The 25,201-nt window shown below is 35.7% G+C and overlaps 1 protein-coding gene across 1 annotated transcript in view; it reads right to left on the minus strand.

Moving 5' to 3' along the window:
- Window positions 1-25,201, minus strand: part of EYS (eyes shut homolog) — a 610,207-nt gene that overhangs the window by 503,754 nt on the left and 81,252 nt on the right. Inside the window, exons 4-5 of the mRNA XM_041477332.1 lie at window positions 19,634-19,756; window positions 8,019-8,123 (exon numbers count right to left, since the gene is read on the minus strand). Coding sequence (XP_041333266.1) covers window positions 8,019-8,123; window positions 19,634-19,756 — 228 coding nt within the window. The remainder of the gene's footprint in view (window positions 1-8,018; window positions 8,124-19,633; window positions 19,757-25,201) is intronic.

The raw sequence follows: 25,201 nt of genomic DNA on the forward strand, positions 1-25,201 counted from the left end.
CATCACAGGCTGCCTTAACAGCAAAGTCTTATAAGAGACTTTTTAATGAGCTTTTCCAAGCATGTTGCTCTTCTCATTTGTCCTTTCCTCCTTCCTATGATACTTTTGGATTCCACCTTTTCCTTCTCCTACACTTGGGCGCAAGTATGTGTACATAGTATGTGTTAATGTATAATTAATGGTTTTCAGAGTCATTGTGTGAAATTTCTTCTTCCTTCTTCATTTAATGATTTTCATTCTAAAACTGTAATTAAAGGTATACTTAGTTCAAGATTTTTTAAAAAATCATTCTATCTTGTTTTGCGTCTTCTTAATTTACCAACCTTTTATATATTTCAATCTTTCTGTACAAAAACTCACTAAATTCTTATTTATATAAGAATAATATAATAAAATCTCACTGAAGTAGAAATTGCAGAGCTTTATTTTCTCCTAATACCTTTATGCCCAATTTCTAACAGATAATAAAGATTAGGTTTAAAATTTTGAATCTTACTGTGCTTCTGGGAGCATTTTGAACAAATAGAAAGAAGGTACAAATGCCAGTGTATTACAGAATGCATAGTCAGTAGTGCATCATAGTGCACACTTTGAATACACAATGTCTGAGAAATTACATCTCCCCTAGCGGAATGAGCTATGATGCACTTTTCCAGCAGCATTTTTATTTACATAAATCTCAAAGATTTTTGTCTGCATGAAACATGTATATTAAGGTTAGCATTACAACTTCAAACATGCATGGCAAGTTAATCCAAAAGTATAATCACTGCAAGTGAGGAAACTTAAGACTTTTCTGCACTGTTCTCCTGCTTTTCTTGTGAAAATCATGAAAATAGAAACTGGCATGTATATCTTGAAATTTGATTTACATAGAGAATTGGAAAGGAAAAAGTAAGAAAATCAGTGAGTCACAACAAAGACAAATTAATGGGCAAAAATAATTTAAAAAAAATACACCAAGTAATGCAAAAGGCACTCTTCAACTCCTTCCAATGACCATATTGTCTCTAGCAACAGCTACTTTAGAAAACTCTTTCCAGGATTTTATGGCTGACTATATTATTGCATATGGAATAGAATATCTCCTTGGTTCTTTGGGGTCATTTGTCCCAACTCTGTATACTCCGAGGTGTTTTTCTACTCCAGCCTACTCACTCAGGGCAAAATGAGAAACTGAGATGGCCATGATGCTGTGCAAGCACTGCTCAGCAACAGCCAAAACATTCCTGAGTTAGCAACACGGCTTTGGTCATAAATCTAAAACACAGCACTGTAACTTCTATGAAGTGGATTATTTCTATCTCAACCCAACTCTGTACGTAGATCAAATAAATTCTTAGTTTGTGGGAAATTGCCATTAAACATTAATTTTCTTGTGTATTATCTAGTCTTTCTCTTCTGATAATGAGAAGATCAGGGGCTTTTTTCCAGAGTGAAAAAACAAAGAATGTCCTTCAATAATTTTTTTTCCTGCTTCCTAATGTTCAAAATGCTGTAGAATATTTCTGAATTCTTTTTCTTTATAAAAGGGAACTCCCAACTTGTGCCAATTTTAGAATTGCTGCCTTTTTCAGCTAGGTAATTTATGAATAAATTGTTGCACATAATGTAAAAAAAAACACTTGAAGTTTAACTAATATTGTAAAGGGCTCCATGAAAAAATGAAGTAAACAATCCTACCTTCAGTGATAAAAAATACCTGGATATGCTCAGGAATATCTTTATTAAAAAAATCTTAATACATTAAGAGTCTTAAAACCACAGAATAATTACTGGGATATTAAAATATATTTAACATTTCACAACTATCAGAGTAAAAACTACTAGTTTATGGAGGAGCTATAAACTTAAGGAAAAACTCTTGGGAAGGACCCGTAATGATATTCCCTGTCACTCACTGTTTCCACATACTGCTTTTGCAAGGGACAGCAAAAATGGCAGGTCCTGGAGACCCATCCACATAACCTCTGCTTCTCCAACATCTCTGTCTTTAGGTGGCCTCAGCCTTCATCCTGGATTAAGAGCCAACACAAATGTCATGGATGTGACTGTGTACAGAAGTCTAAGTATTAAGACTTTGCAAAAGAGACAACATAATACAAATATATTTGTCTCTGTTTCCCTATAATACTGAGTCTATTAACTACTGCTACAAGCAATTCTGTACTATTTGCTATATGAATACTCAAAGTATCTTCTATGTCAGTCTACTGAAAAAACTTTCTACAGGTGATTAGATGGACTTGTTTAGAAAGAATTCTATCCCAGTACAAGTTAGGATATTAGGTAGAAGAGAAACATGATTTACAAGTTGCAGAATTGAATTGTGACTTGGAGCAAGAAATAGAGAATTGGAATTTTAAGCTACGCATCAGGCAGTTGTCTTGGCAAGCAGAGCAAGAGCTTCATGTGAAAAATGCTGCACTTTCTGATCAAGCAACTTTGAAATCAAATCAAAAAATATCATTACAAATTCTGTGTTAAGGATCATTGTGCAGCACCAATGTGAAGAATTGAATGATTTTGTAAGCTTTCTTCATCTGTAATCTTGATGATTCACTTTATTTTTTGAGTCACAGCGTGCAATAGTTTTTCTAAGGTCTCTTCCTTGCGTAAAAACTTTCAAGTATAAGCATCTACTTCATAACAAGGGTTGCCAGAAAGGTTTGAAAGAAAGTACGGTCTTATTTCATGGTACACTAAACTTTAATAACAGCAACACCTTCTGAAAAGGAAGAATTTGATTTACAATTTCTCTGTGTGCATGTTTACTCTTAATCAGAAGTACTGCTCCTTTGATTCAGTGTATTAAGTTGAACAAAAATTGATTTTAGGTTGAATCCATCAACTTACAGGATTTTCTGCTTCAAAATCAGTCTCCTTTAGTAATCATGCTAATCATCCAGTAATCCCATTAAAAAAAATAAAATAAAAAATGTATGTATTCAATTAAGTATAGCAGGGATAATACATCACTGATGCACAAATAAGAATGGGAAAGAAATTGTGTAGAAGACGTAATGTTTTCTAAAAGAGAAAAAATTGTGCATCCAGCCTACAACTGTCTGAGAGTAGAAGGGAGGGAGACTGTTTATGGACAGATTATTAGTTTAGCGACTTCTAGCTGCCTGTTCCTTTTGAAACCTGCAAACATTCCAGTGTTTTAAAAGTCAAAGGATTCTTCAGTATTGACTTACAGATATTTTGGTTGTGAACTTGTCTAATCCTTTACCAAAACTTCCAAATAAATTCTCTAGTTATATCCCATTCTGTGGTAACAAATAGAGAAATGCAATGTCAACTGTTTAAAGTGTTTTTATGTTTCTAAGATTCCCTCATGCTTATCTTCTACAAACTTAAAAGGTTTTCACTTTTCTGTAAGGATCTTGCTGTATTCCATTGAGCACTTTTGCTGCCTTTCTGAGTATATTGTAAAAAACCCAGCATCTTGTAGTTTAAAATTTCCGTAAATATCACATAAATATTGCCCATAAACACCTTATATATTTTAGAAAGAGGTTCCTCACTTCTTTCTCAAACTGTGCTTCTCAACCTGACCATGTCAAGGCATGGTTTCCAGATGACAGACTACTGTTGTCGTAAAATATAGCCCTTGTTTTTAACTTTGTTTCCCCCCTTTTCTAAATTCAATATACATAGGTAACCATTTCCTAATGAAATAAAAAATTAATATTCAGGAAAAAAGTGATAGTTGATAAATTCTTGAATACTTATAAAAATCTGGTTTTGGAAAAACATTTCATATAAACAAACACTTTTATTCTTTTCAGCCAAAAACTTGATAAAATGTAATAGTATAATTAAGAATATGTAGAACTTTTTTAGATCTGCTCAAAATGCTTACAGCCTTAAAGACTTTGTGTAGGTATCATTAGTTCAATTCAAATTCACCTTAAAGAATTATATTTATAAAGTAAATCTGGGCTAAGATCCCTTATTTAGTAATAGAATCACAGGAAAACTTGAGTTGGAAATGATGTCTTGAGGACAGCTAGTCTAATACTCACTCACTGTAATCCTAGTTAGATCAGGTAGCTAAGGGAACTGTCCTGTCAGTATTCAAATATGATAAAAATTATTCCATAGATGGGGATATCACAAGCTTTTCAGAAAATATGTTCCATTAGTTAACCACTTCCATAGTGCTGTTGTTTGGGCATTTTGACTTGTGTCCATTGACTCTTGTCCTGAGAGAATTTTAACCTGTAAGAAAAACGTTGTTCTGTCCTCCCTGTATCCTTCCAGGAGGTAGTAGTAAACTCCAATAAATTCTCTCAGCCTTTTCTTCAGTGTGAACTGGTCCAAATACTTCAGCGTCTCCTTGCATATCATGTTCTCCATTTTCATGGTCCTTTGCTAGACTTGCCTCAGTAAGGAAATGTCCTTCTTTTAGCAGAGAATGCAAAACTTAGATACAGTAATTCAGATGCAGTTCCACAAGTTTGTAGCAGGGCTTCTCACCCTCCACAAGAATTTATCAGTTTGTTAACCAGTCAGGTAACTCAAGTAGGACAAGCTGTCTTGTAGTGAGTTATTTTGGTGCCATGAGGTTAGTGCTGGTCTGGCATCTCCCAGCTGCCAATAAATATCTTAATGTTTAAGTGAGACAATAAATCTGAGACAATAAATCAGATTTTTTACTGATGTATTGATACCTCTTTTTATGATTGTAAAAGCAGCATCAAACTTTCACAAAGCAGAAACCTGTACATTTTCCTGAAACTGTGTGGAGTTTCTCCCATGAGTAGGGATGCTTTACCGTTACTCCCCAGGGATTAAGTGAAGGAATCTGTGCACATTACTGTCATTTCAGTAAGTCACATTTGACACCTAATCAATACTATATCTTTCTCTAGCTTTAATGTTGGTCCCTTGATATGGTGCACTGTTTTGTGTTATGCTGTAATCTACTAGTAGTTCTTTAGTTTTATACTGAGTAGTAAGTAATCCTGATTAAGGTCTTTCATCTGTTGTCTCTGTAGTCCCTCAGCTCCAAAATTCTGGCTACACAAACCCAGAATGGTTGAAGTCTCTATGAGAACTAGGATTTCACTAGGGTGAATGTGAGTTTCTTCCCTTCTCTCTACAGAGACTCTCAACCACTTGGACTCCCTGGTGGAAGAGCCTGTACCAGACTCTCAATGAAATGTCACATGTCCCTGTCCTTTCTTTAATCCTGACTCATAAGCTTTAAATTGACTCCTCATCCATCACCAGGCAAAGCTCCATGCAATCCAGCTGGACGTCGGCATAGAGTGCAAACGCTGCCTCCTCATCTGCCTTGTCTGCCCTTCCTAAAAACCTTTATCCTTCCATTGCAACACTTCAGTCATAGGAGTCATTCTGTTGTGTCCCTGTGATGCCAATAATATCATAGCTGTGCAGGCATGCATCCATCTCCAGTTCAACTCCTCCTGTATATTCCCCATGCTGCATGCATTTGCAGAGAGCCATTTAAACTGAGTTCCTGATAAAGCAAATTTATTAGCTGAAATTCCTTTGTGCTCTACTTCAGCTGCTATATTGCCTTACTGCAGTCCTAAATACTGTCTAAACCATTGCTTTTCATCCTGCATTTTGCAGATGGGTAAATTCTTCACAAAGACTGTATCTAACAAGTGTTCAAAATGGTAATAGAAAATGTTTGTAGTCTGAGATTTCATATGTGTACTTCTTACAGCATTTCAGTATTCATTTCATGCATATGATCTCACTGTTTAAGTACAACAGGAAGATGTTTTCATACTTATTGTTGTGTTTTCACAGAGCAAGCTACACTGACAAAATGAGATGTGACATTTGGTTTATCCACAGTGGAAGGAATGATGAAATATAGTCACAGTCTTTGCAACTGAAAAACTAAAGCTAACTGATTACAGTACCATATAAAAATTCAGCCTTAAAAATTAGCCTAAATAAATAAATAAATAATTAATAATAATAATAATATCAGCAATAATAAACCTTTAATTTTCTGCATCTTGAAAGTCTACTGTAAGACTCATCTTAAAAGATAGTATGAGTATATATATGTGTGCACATGTATAATACACAGATACACATACTTCTATATATAATAATATCCACAAATATTTATACATATATTTAAATTATATTTTTGCCCTTATACTATTTCTTAGTGGCAGTGCTGGCTGTGAGTTCCTGTATTCTACACATCAATAACTTTCAAGGTATTTGTACATAAGGCTTGAAATAGCTTGTATACATTTTAAAAACCTCTTATAGGGGCATAAAAATTTTAAATGTTGTCTATCCACTTCAAGTAAATATTTCAGTCTAAATACAAGATTGATCATTTTAGCCTTACATTGTTAACTTGACATTGTAGAATAAGTTTTAATGCAATGTAATTGACTTAAGAGTATTAAAAAACTGCAAGTGAAAGAGTATTTTTGCTTCATGTTTTGCTCACTACTTTCCAATTAGCTGACAACCAATCAGCCCACAAAAAAGAAAGCAGGGGATTAAAAAAAATAAGTCATGTTATGCAAATGTCACATATTAAATTAGCTGGCTACATTAAAAGAGACTACATTTCAATGTGTAAATTCTTGCCCATAGCACCAATCCACACTGAAAAGCCACACTGAAGCATACAGGTTCATATCTCAGTAAGATACTGTTTATTTGTTGGACTCTGACCTCAGAGGGGTTTTCCAGCCTAACTGATTCTGTGATTCTGTGAGTAAAATTATGTATGCCACATAAAGATAGAAAATTGATCTACTACTTTTGACAAATTCAGATATTGCTGGCGTCTCTCATCGCTGGAAGTAACTGAACTGGGTTTGCACGGCAATGTTTCAGTGAGCGGCAGGCACAGGGGTGGCTTCTCTGAGGAGCTGCCAGAAACTTCCCCCTGGTCTGATGGAGTCAATGCCAGTCAGCTCCGGCATGATCCACTGCTGGCCAAGGCTGAGCCCATCAATGACGGCGGTAACGCTTCTGGGATGACAGTTAAGATGAGGAGGGAAAAAATGAACTGGGCAACTGAAGCCAGAAAAAAATGTGAGGATAGCAAGAGTAACAGCTCTGTAGACACCAAAATCAGTACAGAAATAGAGGAAGGAGGTGCTGCAGGCACCAGAGCAAGCTTCCCCTGCAGCCTGTGGTGAGGAAGCTGTGGCTCTGCAGCCCATGGAGGGCCATGCTGGATCATAGATCCACCTGCAGCCCACATATGACCTCATGACAAAACAGGTGGATGTCCAAAGGAAGCTGTGACCCTTCCTCTCTCTCCTTGGGGCCACAAGTGCTGCCAGAACAAGCTTTTGGCATCATCTGTGGAGAGATGATGGAGAGAGCAGCCCATGTTGGAGCAGGTTCCCTGACAGGAGCTGCGACCCTGTGGGGGACCCACACTGGAGCAGGCAGCTCCTGAAGGACTGCATTCAGTGTAAGGGAACCATGCTGGAGCAATTTGTAAAGAACTGCATGCCATGGGAAGGAATTCATATTAGTGAAGTTCTTGGAGGACTCTCTGCCTTGGGAGGCAGCCCACACTGGAGCAAGGGAAGAGCATGAGGAGTCCTTCCCCTGAGGAAGAAGGAGCAACAGAAATGATGTGTGATTAACTGACTGCACCCAGCTCCCAGCCAGGGTCAACCCACTGCAGCAACCCTTATGACAGCTACTGTATGGCTTGTCCGCGTTTTCTTTCAGAAATATTAAAAATAACTTTTACTAGGAGAGAAGATGGAAACAAAATCATGCTACTGGCAGAGTTGGTTGATTTTTAAGGCTCTCTATTCGTAAGTTTGGAAGGCAGGACTTCAAGATTTCAAGTTATATTCCTTAAACAAATTCTGCTGACACCACCTGCATAACAATTGCAGCATATGCTTAAAGAATACCAGTTCATTCTTCTCTCTTTTCAAGCATAATAAATTACTACTTAGTTGTGTGCTTATGAAAAAACTCGGTTTCTTTTTTGAATACCACAGAATATTTCTCAAATAAATGCGACTTCTTACCTGGCAAACAGCTACAGTAAAATTCACCAATCAAATCATGGCAGTGGCCTCCATTTTTACAGGGCTCGGAGGAACATTCATCAATATCCGTGGAACAGTTTTTGTCTGACAGAAAAGAAAATTAAACATTAAAACTATAAATCATGCTGGGAAAGTAGAAAAGCTGCTTCACAATGCAAGTGACAACTGCATAGTTTAACTTTTCGAGGTTGGAAACACTATTTTATTTCTGATTGACAGTTTTAAAACTAGAGATATTCATAGATATAGCTGATAGTCAAGAAATTAAATATTTTAAAGAAATAAATATGAACAGCATTTGCAAAAATGTCCTTTGTATATTCTAGCATCACAACTCAATACCATAATTACTAGAGCTATATGCTACTTTGAAAAAAATTGTTTTAGAGATTTAATAACCTCAGTAACAATAGCAAGAAAAAATATTTCTCAAGGTTACATTCATATTTCGGGATGAATGAAGCCATTTCTCAGATCCAAACAGAAACCCACAAGTTCACTCAGCTGTTTCTTCATTTTTCTGCTTTTTAAAAGATTTAATTGAGCTGTAATTCAGATTCATTCAAATCTGAAACAATAAAAATATAGGCAAATATACAGAAGATACATAGAGGGGAAAATTTAGAAGAATATGAAATGGTGGCTTATGAAAACAGTTAACTCACTGGACACACCAAATAAAATCCAGTCTCCTGTTTCTCTGTTGTGCACTACATTAATTTAGGGCAATACCTACCTAGGCTATTATAAATGATACTGGGATCTTTCTGAACAAAAATTGATCAGAAATAAATGGGACAAATATTTGGACTAGGAGCTCACACTAATACCAGAAGTTAAGCCAGTTATAGAGAAGGAAAGATGTAATTATCACTGATGTGAACAAGCAGAACTTTTGTTGGTGTTCTGTGTAGAAATTATGGAAGGTTCCTTGTACGACTCAAATCAGATATACCAAACAGGGACTTCAGTCTAATGAGCTGAATTAAAGGATCATGTGGGGTTTGTGGGGTCCCTCTTGGACAAACAAAGCTGGACAATTATAGATTCATTACAACAATAAATGCATGGATGGCAGAGGGATTTTGTCTTCCTTAACCACAGGATGTACTGTCAGCTAACATGTAAAAATAGAATGTATGCAAAAATCAAATTAAATGGGAAGGAGAAAAAGTGAGAAGACAGAGGAAGGAAAGAAAACAAAATTAAGAAAAAGGTTTAAAGGGATGGTAGCAGAAGCTCATAGACAAGGATAATTATAGAAACCAGGTAAGACTTTGACATTTTGTGGAAAATACTGCACAGTCACATATAATATGCTGTATTATAATACAGATCAAAAATCCAGTAGAATCAGTCTAAAGGAACCTTAAATTTTTTATAGCTTGTGGGTTTTTCTGTTGTTTTGTTGTTGTTTTTAAATAGCTAAAAGAACTAACAGAATCCTTAACAACACAGGACTTGGACCCATGGGGTATTTAATTACAAACCCATAATTTTTGAAAGGAATCATCGTTTAAAAACATCAAGATATTTGAATGCAGTATTGGTAATTTTTCATGTCATAGTGGAAAAGGTAACTGCAAGTTACTTGATTCAAAGTTAAAGGGAAAAGTGTTATCTGACAATAAAGAAAGAAATGTGAAAAACTTGGCTGAGAGCAGTCAAAATCCATGGTAAAGGAGAGGAGGTTGAGTATTATAATAAAAAAGGAATTCAGAAGAACTGCAAAGAATGCAGAGAAGTTCTGATTTGAAGCCTAATAAAGAGTGAACATCTTACCTTAAAAAGGTAATTATGAAAATTGCTGTTTGCTATAATTACACAAGAAAAAACTCTTTTTGCAGGAGAAAGACACTGGATATTAGGAAACCAACACAGCGCTTCCTGGTTTTCAAAGTATGAAAAAAGCCCAATTTACAAAAAAGCAGGTTGAGTTGTTAAGGATAAAGTTAAAAGTACAACATAAATATGGGGGCATGAAATTGGACCAGCAAAAGCATGTAGCTATTATAGGATGGTCAGGGTAACAAGAAATTTGTGCTGTATGTACTTCATATCGAAGATGAAGGAGAGATGTGGTTTGTCATCCAGGGAAAAAGGATGGCTACTCATAAAGGTAATCATACAAAATTGTTCAGTGCTTCTTCTGCCTCAATCATCAGTATAAAGACCAGCTGAAAAGCAGATCATTATCATAATTAATACTTACAATTATAGGGCAAAACTTCAGTGTCAAATACAGAAGAAAAGCTGTAGAATTGTCAGATGAATTAAATAGTCAGATAGGCTGGTCTGATGAACTATACCCTTGGGTACTAGTGAAAAAAACTCAATAGTTTTCTTTGGGAACATATGAAAAATAGGTAAAGTACCTGAAGACCCACTAAAATCAACCTTCAGGAAAGGAATAAAAGGCAAAGACATGAAATTATAAATCCATTTGTAAAAATCCTGTTCCTGGAAAAAATATTGAGAAAAGGTTTAAAGTGTTTACTTGCAAAAACCTATAAATAAAAAATAATTCCATAAAAAATGGGCCTTATATAAGCAAATTGATTTCCTTCTACATTAAATTTACACATTTTGTAGATTACAAAACCCAGTAGCAAATGTCATGCTTCTTTTGTTCACTAATGCTATTTTTTGTGAAATCCCAGTAACTGGTCTACTTAGAAACTATAAGAGCATATTATCAAATGAGTAAAACTTTATGGAAAGCCATACTCATGCATTAGTTATCAGCGGTTTTGCTACCAGACTGGATGAATGAACCGCAGAGGTTTTGAAAGAAATCTACTGCCCATTCAATTCTGCTAAATTTTTTTCAACAACCTAGATAGTGGGTAGCAAAGTAAATTCACTGATGGCAACACAAAAAGGTACATTGAAGAACAGGATTAGAAGTATTCATGAATTTCAACCAATTGATGATAGACTCTGATATAACAAATGTAATCTGATCAGAAGAGAAAATACAATACAGAAAATCACAAGTAGGAAAAAACATCAGAATTTTGTTTTAAGACAAATAGTTTGCTGAGATACATAAAAAAGAACATATCCAGTTAGAAGCTTTACTGGAGTAAAGTTGCTTTTGGAGTGCTTTGCATTGTGAAGTGAGGTGCATTTAAGAAAACTTTGAGCTAAAATGAGAGTCCGTATGAGAATGTTAGGAATGACAAGCAGCTCAAAAGCATGACCTTGTAGGATGAACAAAATAAATGGGCCTATAAAACCTAAATAAGGATATTTGAATAGAAATGTGATGGCAATCATAAACTAAGAAAGTACTCTCACAAAATTCATCAGTTTGCTGTGTTCATGGTAGGCAGGGTGAGAAGTAATGCATTTAAACTGCAGTGAAATATTAGACAATAAGGAAATCCTTGTACTGGTTAGTATAACATCACACTGGGAAGATTTGACCAAAAAAAATAAGGAATTATTTGATTTCTTTAGCAAGATACATAGATGAGAAAGCAACATAATATATTATATGTTTTTGGCTGGGATAAGAATGAAACAGATTATAGTTAGTATTTTGTTCTAGTGTTGTGATTATATAATTCACAGGGTATAAATTCTGTTTATTACACTGAAGGATGTCCAAAGACTTATGCTTGGGTAATGAGTTGGATTGTCTGGAAACTTGCTTTGCCTTATGGTAAAGGTCTTAAGTTATTTGGTGTGTGATAACTGTGCTCTGATTTTGGAACCTAGGGCTCCTATCCAAATCTGCGTCTCTATTTCTCCATCAAAACATGTTTCTACATTATTGGTATAAAGGAGAGGTGAGCCCAGGCTTGCAGCAGACAAGAGAAGTAGGATAAAATTGTTAACACTAGCAGGAAGAGAAAAACACACTCTTCCTGCACACCATGAATGCACATGGCTGAAATTACTAAGGCCTACCCTTCCAAAGAAAGCAGTACAGCTTTTGGCACATTCAATCTGAGTTCACCCCTCAAATCTTTCTCATGAAAAAAACATAATGAGGCAAATGAGGCATTTTATTCTTCCGTGTGTCTCCTTTTTTGTAGGCAAATGTGAAAAGTCCTTACTCTATTATTTCAACACTGACTTTTAAACAGATAGCTCATTTCCTCTCTCATTTCCTTTCCTACATCTCCTTTCCAGAGGGGACCAAGCCTATGCACAAAATGAAATCTTGTGATAACTTTTGTTTAGCTAAACAGTACATTTTTCAATGTACTGCAGGTCACTTCTGGTCACTTGTAGTTTTGAGATACAAGCACAGAAAAAAATATGCAGATTATAGCTACTGAGCTGTTGCTGAGCTGTATGTGGGGAAACATCAAAAGCAAATTTGAAAAGGACTGCTGAAGACCTCAGCATATGAGCACTATTGCAGTGCTGTGAGAAAAAAAAATCTCAGATGTATTTAAATAAAACAAAAAGCGAACATTGATGTGTAAAATACCTCTGTATAAAACATTGATTAGAATGTTCCATATTTAAAAATAAGTGGGAAAGATGCAAGAAAAGCTACACAATTTATTCAACGACTGAAGAAAGCATGCTATTGGCAAAGGCTTAAAGAGCTCCATCTGTTTCATTTAGAAGAAACAAAACCAAAAAGTGACTTGATTACAGTGTGCAAGTATCTTTGCAAAGAGAAAATACTTGAGTAGCAAGAGCTTTTTCATTTTGTGTAGAAAAAGTAATGAGCTGCAATAGATCAAAGCTGAAGACAAAAATTTAAATTAAATATTTAATATAAACTTCTAAATCTGATGGTGATTACTACTAGAAAAATGCTAGCAAAATTCTGGCTTCTTTTCATGCATTCAAATCAGAATTGAATGCTTTGGGATTCATTGTGTGCTTTAATCAAAACTAGAGTAATTAGGTTCAGTACAAGGTGTTTAATGGCCAACATTAACTTCTTTCTGGTACACAGACCTAATACAGAGCATACAACCAGCAATCTATGGATTGTTAGAAGACTTGCAGAATATATACACTCATCCTGTAGCCCTCTCTGTGTCTTTCCTGGGAGAACATCACAGCAATTTAGTGAGACATGTATATTTCTGTGATAGTAATAACCCACCCTGAGGCACTCAGGCTCTGTGACATCACTGTCATCATGTGAAATGTGTATGTCCTGTAACTGGAGGTTTTGGAAGTTACTAGGAAAACTAGGTGCAAGGTGTTGCTCTGTTGTTACCAGAGCAAATAGCCAATGCTATTCCATTTCTTGTCTGGCTACCAATGTGCTAAGGAGAAAAAAAATAAATGATAGTTGTGTAAACATCTTTAAAAATCATCATTCTGCATTTAACACATTTCCCCTCCTGCCTCAAGGCTCCTCAGTAGTCTCTGGTCAAGTCACTACTTAAGTGAAGAGAGTCAAGCTGTGGTGTAATGCTCCCACCACGACCACTGCAGCCCTGAGGCCCAGTACACATGGCACTGGCATTGCTAGCCACCCGTCAGGTACCAAGCTAGGAGCAAGGGCCTCAGGACTTGTCTAGGGGCCAAGTTGGTGTTAGATCCATAGAATCATGGCATGGTTTGTTTTGGCAATGACCTTACAAATCACCTAGTGCCAACCCCCTGTCATGGGCAGGGATACTTTCCATGAGACCAAGTTGCTTAATGACCCATCCAAACTGGTCCTGAACATTGCTAAAGTTGGGTATCCACAGAAAATAAAGAAAAAAATCCTCATGACAGATAAGAAAACCAAAGAGTAAAGAACAAAAAGAGTCAACAAGAGGGCACCAAATAAGACTCTTATTTAGTGAAGTCATACTAAAACTGACAGTGTCATACTGTTTATAGTATGGCTCTATCAAAGCAAAGGATGGCAAGAAACAATGGTTTCATTGTCTAAAAAGGCAACCCAGTATACACACTGGTAAATATTATTTAGTATCTAATGCTCCAGTATTATGCTAGTTGGTATTGTAGAGGCAGTGTTGAACAACAGACCTTTTCCAACATCAATGATTCCCTGGATTTTTTTCATAAGAGGAACTACATACCAGAAAAGAACTATGCACACCCTAAATATAACCATTCTTATCTAAGATGCCACTTATGTTTCTCAAATTCATTAACAAAATGTCTGCAAGGGATGAAAAATTTGCATTGTGGAAGTTGCTTGGAGGTTGACTTTTTTTCTGTGTCAGGGTTTATTCACTAATTGCTCAGGTCATTGCAGAAAATTAATTCCTAACAGGATTCTTGAGGCAGGTATAACAAAAATTTTGATATTATATTGATTGAAATAGTGTCTTGATAGCCATATGTTATTTTTCAAGTGCACTCAGATGTAAAAAGTAGAAGCGGGCCCTCACTCTGCTGGCATATTACTGTTCATTGTATGGTGTCATCAATGACATTAACATAGGAAAAATATGGAGTTAAGGAAAAATTAGGTTGATTTTCCACAGTAAGTCAGGAAAACTAAAAATTTCAGCCACATGTTCTAGTGTCTTCTGTGTGTGTTTTAATCACTGTATGAGCTTATTTAGGCATGATTGTTTTTCCTTTTTTTATTTGATAAGAGCCTCCTAGCAACTGAAAACAGTTTTAAAATTGAAAATCAAGCCTATTCATATACAATTATTATTTTCCAATTTATCTGAAAGTAATTAAGTACATAGTCCTGCCCAGAAAGATATTAATGGATGTTCTACATATATTATGTAATGCATGACAGTTGGAATCACTACTAAAAAACCCTACCATTATATCTGAAATAATGGGGATAAACTGGAATACAAAAATAATCTCATAACTTCTTCAGAAGAGGAAAGATAAAGTAAATTCCATACAAGCTAATTAAAGTTTTGATTGAAGAATTAACTTATCTTTTGTCAGGTGGTTCTAACTATTATTATTCACCCTCTAATTTAAACCAATCATGCTTAGTATTTGCAGATGGAATACCATTGGAGGAATGTGCCATTTTTTTCCTCGCATAAAAAAACCGAGCAACTTTGCTTATATTTAAAATGACTGGAAAAAACCAATTGATTTGCTTTTCTTTCATTCAATTCATTAACTTTTATGTATTATTTTATCAAAATTTTTATGCAATGTAATTTGCAGCATGATGAAACTTAAACAGATTTTTCTACACTCTACTGATTTTTTTCCCAAATGCTCTAACCTGAATTCCTTCCAAGCAAAGCAGGTACACTTACACATGACATGACAATAAATATTCTCTAATGACTCAGAAGTACATAGTGAATACATTTCCATATATGTATAAATGTTGTTTATTTTCCAGCATGTTAAGTTTGCACACCCCACTGTGGGAAGCCTGTCCTCAGCAGCCTGCCATTTACAATGTTTGTGGCAACCAGCAGCCCATCCGTGCTGCTCCAGCTGAACAGCGGAGAGGAAGTCAGCCCTTCATTCCTCCATGGCCTGCTATGAGTCAGAGTTCTGCTGGCCAGGAGCCTGGGGAACCATCCCTCTCTCTAACTGGTAGCTTCCAGGTCTTGTTTTGGTTTGAAAAACCTCAGCGTTTTGACTAGCGCTCAGACAGAGGCATGTTTAAATAAACTCAGTCATTAGGGGGCATCACAGGAAAAACCTGGCTTTTGAGCTGCCTCAGTGATGGCCATAAGGGCTGATTGATGTGGAACAATTATCCACACGAAATGCACGAGATGCAAGCAAGACTGTGTTTCTGTGGCTGAATCTAAGGATGGGTGAGAATCCATAGATCACAGAATCAATCAGGTTGGAATAAATGTCCAAGATTGTCGAGTCTAGCCTTTGACCAATTACCATCATGTCAACTTAAACCATAGCACTAAGGGCCATGTCCAGTCGTTTCTTGAACATCTCCATTGTTCTTGACTCCACCACTTACCTGTCAGACCATTCCAATACTTGACACCCTTTCCGTTAAGAAATTCTTCCCAATGTCCAACCTGAACCTCTCCTAGTGCAGCTGTGTCCTCTTCTCTGTCACCAGCCAGTTCTGGGAGAACTGGCCTAGCCCCATCCAGCTACAATCTCCTTTTGGGTAGAGGTAGATCTCTCGGGCCAGTTTTTTCCTTTGAATTGTTTGGGAAAGTACTTTTAATGATTAACAAGAAAAAGAGGACGTAGTGACTCAATATTTTTGAACTGTGCAATTGTGATGATAGTAACTAAAAGCATCTATGCCAAGCAAAATGTGTCTAAAATAGACAGCTTTTGCAGGCTTCCTGAAAACAAAATTTAGAATAACACAGGAAAAGAGTACGCAGGAAAGGTTTTTGAAAGCCCAGAGAAAGATATCATCTTATGTCTTGTGATGGTTTGAGCTGAGCTGCAAGACCTTGATCGTATTTGTATAAGTTTGGTTTTCAAATGTTCAGTGTTGCAGTGCCCACTTGCACAGCCACAATATCTACTGCAGGATTCCTAAAGCCCAATAGTATGAGACATGACACAGGAAACTATAGACTTGATCTTCAGGAAGTATATTAAAAGGCTTGCTCATTTATTTAGTCTCTTGTGTAGATTTAAGTCAATGTGTTACTGATGGTAGATTCTGACTGTTGATTCATACTGTCTTGTTATAATCGTAAACATTAATGAGACATGGGGAAAACTTAGAGGGAGGATCATTTTACACATAGAGGATTCATATGGACCTTGATATAAGTAAGTAAGTCAGATTAAGAATCTCATGCATATAAGCTACAACTACAAAATTCAGTGCTAAGTGATGAAGTAAAAACCACTTTAAAATCAAGGGTTTTTTCTACCCAGTATTCGCTGGTGTCTTCTTACTAGCATAGGGCTTATCCATATACATGAACAGCTTTGAGATCCTTTTAATAATTAATTAAATAAATAAATAATTAAATTAATCTCTTCCAACATTTAGAAAAGGAAAAAGGTTCACGATGGAACACTATAATCCCATCATTTATTAAAGATTAAAACCCCATGTTTTCTCATCCAAAACCACTGAATTACAGAGTTCTTTAGTTCCAATTACTTATATTGCCAGAGAAAATCCCCTCAAATAATGACAATGGTCAGTAGTCACACCTCATAGAAGTGCCTCTTCCTTCTCTATCATTGATGAATTCAACACACTCCCACTGATGTTTTAATTCAAAGTGTCTTACTACTTAATGGACTAAAGGTGTCCCGCTGTTCAATATTAAAATTCCCTACTTCACCTATCTTCAGGTTTGTATGTGTTGAGCAAGATGTTTTCTAATTTTTGGGGCTGGCCAGTTTAACAGACTTGGACTGCCTTTACCTATCTCAACTTCCAGATGTTCTCAAACCCCCTCTAATTGGCAAAATCAAATAAAAATACTGTGAGGGAAGGAGGCAGCAGTTTTGCTGTCTGTCCATTTGTCCAGCAGCTCTTTACTACGGGATAGTTGCTGTAATCCTGTGTATGCAGATTACCATGGGAGGGCATTTAAGAGCAAGCTTTTCTTGTAGAGAAAGTATTTTCCTGGTCTTTCTCAGGAGCTGCCTGTCTTGGACAGAGTAAAAGAAATTCTTGGAACAGCAAGTTCCAAAGGCTGCCAGAATTCTGGTGCTCACCCTTTCAGCAACAAACAATTCAGCTGGCAGCAGAAGCTGCAAGAGGGCTCCCTGTTCTTCTCAAGACCCTCTCAGATGATTGGGTGTTCCTGTCCTTCTGTCTTTCCTCAGCAGGAGAGAGTTGCTTCCTCCATCCAGCCCTGCTCCCTGTTGCACATGTTGCACTGCCTGTCCCCACCTCTGTTCTCAGGGAAGGACAAAGACCCACCACATGGCTGCATGTGCAGCACCACAGCCTGGTTCAAGGGGGATTCATCCAAGGCCCTTCATGGAGGCCCTCCTGTCCAATGCTGCCTTTCCATCACAGCTTTAGTGCATGAGGCATGTGATCCTAATCAGAACTGTTGCCACCTCACACAGATAGTAAACAGGAAAATAAGCAAACAACCAGGCCTAAGACAATTTTGTACCTGACCAGTTAAAATGCTAAAGGTAAACTTCATTAAAATCTACTTATAAACTCACTTGTAACTTTTTTACTGTTGACAGATCCTGAATCCTGTTTGTCTTGGAATGAACAAGGATGTTACTGGCAAACTGTTTGCATCAGTATGATGCATGTATATCCAGAATATAGGATAAAGTGTTCCTCCTAAGGAACACATACTCTGTCCCAGGCTTCCTTAGTGACACACACACATTAATTTGTAGTTCTGGTTCTATAATATGGACTCCAACACATCCCAAAATAGTGTTGCTGTTTTTCCAAATGACCAGCTTTCCCTGCATTACCCAGTACAAACTGACTGTTATCAACCTACTGTAGAAAAGTTAGACATTCTCTGTTTTGATTCTAGCAGTACAGGAGAAAGTTTTGTAAACTTCTTATTTTAAATTTTTTGCATTAAAGTTCTTCTATCTATAGGAACAAATACTTTGTAATCACCTCTGTTATTTTCCAAACTGATGCAAAATAGACATACTATGCAAACTCATGACAGCAAAGCCAGTTACCAATGTAGAAAGGAGCATAAGATGTTACAGGAAATATATCACATCTCAGTTTTGTAATTCTGAATAATATAAAAATACTTTTGCATGAAAACTCACAGAAGTCAGTGGCAATTGCAACTACTGTTACTTCCACAGATTCCAGATGTCTCTATATTGTCTTAGATTCCTTTTGTCCCGTCTTCCTGCTTTTAACCATTGACAAAATATGAATGAAGAATTTCTAAACTGAACGTCAGTGGTGGTACTAACAACCTGAAATATTTACAACTAACTTAATTTTCCTCCTCATCCTTCACTGTTCTACTTCTTTAACTTTTAATTTCTCCTTAATAGTTCTCTTCCATTTTTTTTTTCCTTTCCTCTCCACTGGTCCCCACTCATTTTGAGCTCTTTGGACAAACTTGTTTGGCTTTTTATTACAAGATCCATTAACTGTGTATGATTTCTTAGACTGCCACTGCTTGTTTTCCTGTTACTGCTTATGCCTAATGCTGCTCCATTTGCATCTCTGAAATCGGCAGCTGAAAGTCAGCGTTCAGTGCCTGACATTGATTTTTAGGTGGCATATTTTTGGAGACAGTTTTATTGATTTCCCCATGATCCTGTTAGCTGCTTCTGGCAGAAAATAGAACCTTGAAGACTCTCCGCGATGCAAGAGCTATTTTCTTAAACCTATTAGACATGGAAATAATTGTGCAACTTACAAGAATTTATCATAAGGATCTGATGGCACCTTTGTTAAAGAGAATAAAGTGTAATCTTTCTAAAATTGTGTTCCTGTTACCATCTCAATCAAGTGTGGCTGTGATAAAGTCTGAGAAAAATAGCACCAACTACCTGCTCACCTATGTTTCACAGACTAGGTGGTTTTGAACAATTTTTTTCTTCTATGCAAAACACAGTTTTGCTTTCCATACACACACTGCTTTCATTTTTATCATATTAGGAGGGAAATTAAAACAGATTATCAATCGCACAGAACCCTGAGTTGATTTTATTTTTTAATGCTGAAACAAAGTGCAATTAATTTCAGGAAAGAAAACTAATAGTTTAACTATTTAACTTATTTTCCAAGTTAAAAGAAATCTTACCAGTGAATCCTGGAGGACAAGCACAGCTGTAGTCTGCAACCAGGTCTAAACAAGTCGAATTGCTTTTACAGAAACCATAAGTGCACTCATCAAAGTTGATTTCACAGTTCAGGCCTTCAAATCCTTGGAAATAAAACCAAAGAGCTATGCATTATTCAGCTATATCTGTGCCTTGTTTTTCTAAAGCAATGTCTTTAGGTCCCTTGTTTTCAATTTACTCTTGTAAAAAATGATCTTGAATCCTTACGGATTCTCATTTTAAAAGTTTTTTCTCCACTGTCATTAATAGGAAAATGCAATTTTTTTCCTGTCAAATATACTTTAAAAAGACTCAATAAGTGAAAGCACAAATTTATGATTCAGTATGTTCATTAAGACTTAAGATCTTATCAAGTATGTATCTGTTGCTATTTTGACAACATTACAGATGAAATGAAGTGGGGATTTGGATATCTGCTGTCAAGATAAAAAACAACTCTTAAAATCTCTCTTAAAATCGATTCTCAAATAGTTGCTTTTCTACTTTTTTTATTATTTGTTTTAGAGAACTCCAGAATTATCAAGGCTGCAAGAGGCTTTCCAGATCATCCAGTCCAACTGACAACCCAGCACCACCACACCACCCCTGAACCATCTCCCCAAGTGACACATCCAGACACCTCTCTCACTCTTCCAGAGATGGTGACTTCAAATCTCCCTGGGAAATTATTCCAGTGTCTAACCACTCTTTCAGTGATTTTTTTCTTAGCTAATAATATCTAATCTGAACCTCCCCTGACATAATTTAGGGCCATTTCCTCTTATTCTTTCACTAGAGACATGGCAGGAGAGATAGACCCCCACCACAATAAAACCTCCTTTCAGGCAGTTGTAGAGAGCGGTGGAGTTCCCCTGAGCCTCCTTTTCTCCAGAATAAAGAACCCCAGTTTCTTGTGTCATAAGGACTTTTAGCAAACTCAGAGGTTCAACAGTGGGTTTTTTTGTAGCTGAAATTGCTAGAAAATCTCCTCTCCAATATCTGACTTTTCATGCTCTTGTATTCTAATTCATGGTCATGCTACAAAATGAGTGTCATTAGTGCTGTCACAGGCCATGGCTGCAGGAAGACCATGACTAATGCTAAGCTATCGGTACCCTTAGCGCAAGCTATATTCTTATAATTTCTCAAACTGACCATGGAACCAATTTCCACTGATCCTTAAGTCATAAAACTTTAGAATTGCCCTTAATTCATTAATAATGTATAAAATAACAGCTCTTATTTGCATTTAAAGTTTAATCAGACCCATGTCTCACAGGTAACATGTAGGCCACAAAATTAGCAATGTGGATGTCAAGATTTATTTTTGTATGAGCTGGTCAGGCAGGCTTAAACAGCAAAATTATCTTTTCCAAGGTTAATTTCCAGCTACCTTCCAATATCTGTTTTGGCTTCTAATTTAAGCTAACTAATGACAGAGGCTGTACTTATGAGAATTATTTGTGATAATTTCATCTCTTGTGATGAGTTTCTGAAGTTGTCACCACTGGAACGCCTGTATTAATACATACATACCTGAACTATTGTCAGCTATGAAATCAGCTACCATGAGTCCATATATGGAAAATAGTAGAATTTGAAGATTAAAATAAAAAACCAATTAAACATAGAATGTAATAAGTTATAAATTATAACCTCGGCTTTATTTTTCTATAAAAACACATTTAAAAATATTTGTAAGGAACCCATTTGTGAAAGCATTTCAGGAAGAAACTGTAATTTCAAGTGCTTTAAAACATTTTTGTTTTCTTTGATTAATTTTTTACTGCAATTGCTATATTTTCATACAGTATTGATAATAAAGAGCAGTGCGCATTTTTAAAGAAACAGACCACAGTTGTTGCAAATCATATTATTTTTCTCTGTGAAAGTTCTAATAGACTTTTTTAGTGATGGCCTATTAAAGTCATTGTGAGCATTGTAGCTTGCTATGATCAGTGAGAAATATGCATATAAATAATGAAGGTAAAAATACTTTTTGTAAGCTTATTGATGATGTTTTTGAAGGAATATATGTACTGCTCATTTGTGTTTTCTCTACTGCTTCAAACTTTGCTAAAATCACTATGTTCTGTCTGAAAAAAGGTAGCATTTAGGAGTATACCTGTCTCCATTCTTAATTTGTCTCCAATCTTAACGATCATGGCTGTTTTGGTAGATACATTGACTTGGTGGACAAAGATGCCAACAGGACTTTGGAAAATGAACGACTTTCATAGAAAGGAAGTTTTAATGATGACTTGAAGCCTGTCAAGAAGATGTTTTGCAAACTGCAGGCAGTTTTGAAAATTGTCAAAGATAATGAAAATAAATTATTTTGAATAATTTACCTTCAGGGCAAAAGCAATCATAGCTGTTGACATCATTCTGACAAACAGCACCATTCAAGCAGGGAGCTGAATCACACTCGTTCATTTCTGTTTCACAGTACTGGCCTGAAAAACCTGCAAATGAAGTAAGATAAGCTTTGATTTTCTTTGTCATTATGTACGCTATTAGCATGAAACATGTATTTCAAATGTTGTTCTTTAACCAAAACCCAGATATCTTACAATCCATATTCCCCTGGAAAAGCAAACTTTAAGTCAGAGTTTCTGACTTAGATTAAAGTTAAATTTTATTCATTTCTTATTCGATATTACAAATGCATCTTGATGGAATGAAGCAAAAAATGAAGTAGGAAATGCTTCCAGAATGCAAGAAGACATTCATAGCTCTAAGAAAACAAGATAGCGATTTTCAAGTGTTTTTCTTGTATTACAGTAATTTTAGTATTTTTGTGATATAATCCCAGAATGCTTTGGGTTGGACTGACCTTAAAGATTAACTAGTTCCAAGCCCTCTGCCAGGGCCAGGGATACTTTCCACTAAACCAGGTTGCTCAATACCTTTTCTTAAATTTTGCCACATCAATATGAGAAATAACACATCAATTATATTCTATCCACTGTGTTGTCCTTATTGCTGTGGAGAGTAGCAAAATACAGAGGACAAATATACTGAGGCATAGTAAAGATGTGCTGTGCAAGTCAGGCCTCAGGACATGTAAAATGCACAGCTCAGCTATGGTACATAAGGCTGTTGGGTTTGTTCCTAAAAGACAGAAAGCGTACATCATTAAAACAAAAATCTGAAGACAAACTTGCATAAGGAAAGAGTAACTCAGTTTTTGCATTTCTTGCAGGTACTTTGAGACACTGTACAGGGCACAGGTGCTGCAGCACCAGCAGTGGGGGTTGCAAGGGGGTCCTGTCAGGAGAGGAACACAGGGATAGAAATTGTTTAGTTGATCTACAAAGCAAAAAAAAATATTAATTAGCTTTCATTGTAGGGAAACAGGGCAGAGTTACCCAAGTGCTAGATGAAGACAAGATGAATTGGTATTTTCATAAATAGCAGCTAAATGGCAAGATTTAATCTGAACTATAATGAAAAATTATTCTAAGGAGCATATAATGTGAATCGAGACCTATAGATTTTAATTTCTTTTGGTGATAATATCGAAGAAGATTTGTGGGGATGGGGGGGTTAGAAAATTATGACATAAATGAAATGAGCTTGTACTTTATACGCTTAAAATGTAAAATTCAGAGAAGAAGAAAATAAGTGTAAAAATCTGGTTTGCATGTGAGTGTTTTAAAAAACTTCAGGAAACATTTCTTTTGTCAGTGGTTCAGAGCATTATGACCTTTATGAAAACAAAAGTGGTTCAGCATAGCTTACAACCTACTTTAATTTAGCTGTTACAGATGATTTTTTAAAGTTTTAACAAGTTAGGATTTTTTCTAGAAGTTATGTTCTTTTGAAGATGCTACCATCTAACACCTGTAACTGAGAACTAGCTCCCTAGCTGGAAATTAATAGAGATTGGAAACTTAACTCCCTGAAATCTGGCCTTAATAAGATTTGTTGGTTTTTGGGTTTTTTTTCATTATAAGGACAGAAAATTAGCAAGTACAGAAGGACAGAGAAGAGCACCCTCATACTTAAAAATTGAAAAAAAAAACCCTTTTTTCAAGCTGATTTGTTTTTAGCCTTTATGCCTATTCATAAATTATTTTTTGAAAACAGTAATACTCTCTGGTAGAGAGCTTCTTAAAGGAGCTACTGGGAAGCATATTAGGACATTTTTGAAATAAATACTTAGCCTTTTTTTAGGTCTTGTTGATAGTGTTAAAATGTTTTAGGAACCACTGCTGACACTTCAGGATCAGAAAAATGCCCTCATTTAGATCCTACCATGTGAAAGAGTGCAAAATCTGAGAAGTGACTCAAGAGCTCCCAGCTCTCAGCAGGTCTGGCAGTGATGTTGCAACACCTCCCTGTGAGGAGTCCTGACCGGGTCACCCTTTCCTGGGAGCAATGGAAATATCCAGCAGCTGCACCTGACATTCTGAGCATTTACAGCAGGACTAGCAGGCAAGGGGAAACATCACAGGGGCAAAGGCAGAGCTGCAGGTAGCAGAAGTTAATTTATAAAACTTTTCATTTACATAGTTTAGTTTATTTCATTGCTGTTTTACAAACTTATGGATTGGAAGGGAGGAAATAAAAGGTATAAATAGAACGTGCTTTTAATAGAATTTGTTGCATACAATGTGAATTATCCACTCTGAAAGAGCTGAAAGGAAAACAAATTGATAAAACTTTATTTCTTTTTGTCACATTTTTATCAGACTATGTCCTTCAGACAGAAAACAATTTAAATGTAGTTTGTATTTTTCTTAAATTGTTTCTGCTGATGTAGAATTATTAATATATAATATAATATAATATAATATAATATAATATAATATAATTAATATCGTATAGTATAATTAATATAATATAATAATGTACTTTGATTATGTTTATTTATTGCTGATCAACACACCAACAAAAGACACTTCTTTCACAAATATTAAATAATACACATAATGAGCTAAAAGAACATGAGGGAAAATAAGCTTTATTTGTATTATTTTTAAATCAAGAATGAATTGAGGAATGCTATAGCTACATTATAATCCATGTATTCTTACTAAATTACTTATGATATAACAACATTAAGTTAGACAACAATATAAAATAAATTAGTCAGTTAAAATATAAATATTTATGCATTTTTGATATGGTACAAGTTAACAGTTCCATACATTTGAAAATATGAAAATAAATTTCTTTGTATGAGTGCTCCAAACCTTTGTGCTCTACCCTCTGATCTCATAAGATGACTTTGGCAGAGCCAAAAAAAAAAAAAAAAAAAAAAAAAAAAAAAAAAAAAAAAAAAAGTGCTCTATGAACAAGGAAAAAATTCCATTCCTTCACCCATCCAGCTCCTCTCTCCATTAGCCAATGATAAGAGATATCAGAGATACCTACTCCTGAAAAAATATTTCCATGTTGTCAAATAAAAAGGCTTGTGTCCTATATATATATTCTTTCAAACAGTTGAGAAAGCATTTATGGGAATCTTTTATGTAAAAATATATTGATATTATTTGTGGTTTAATCTAGAGTCCCCCTTAAAAATAATATAAAATTATCTA

The sequence above is a fragment of the Pyrgilauda ruficollis genome, unplaced genomic scaffold, assembly GCF_017590135.1.
Source record: "Pyrgilauda ruficollis isolate IOZ18807 unplaced genomic scaffold, ASM1759013v1 scaffold40, whole genome shotgun sequence".
NCBI classification, from domain to species: domain Eukaryota; kingdom Metazoa; phylum Chordata; class Aves; order Passeriformes; family Passeridae; genus Pyrgilauda; species Pyrgilauda ruficollis.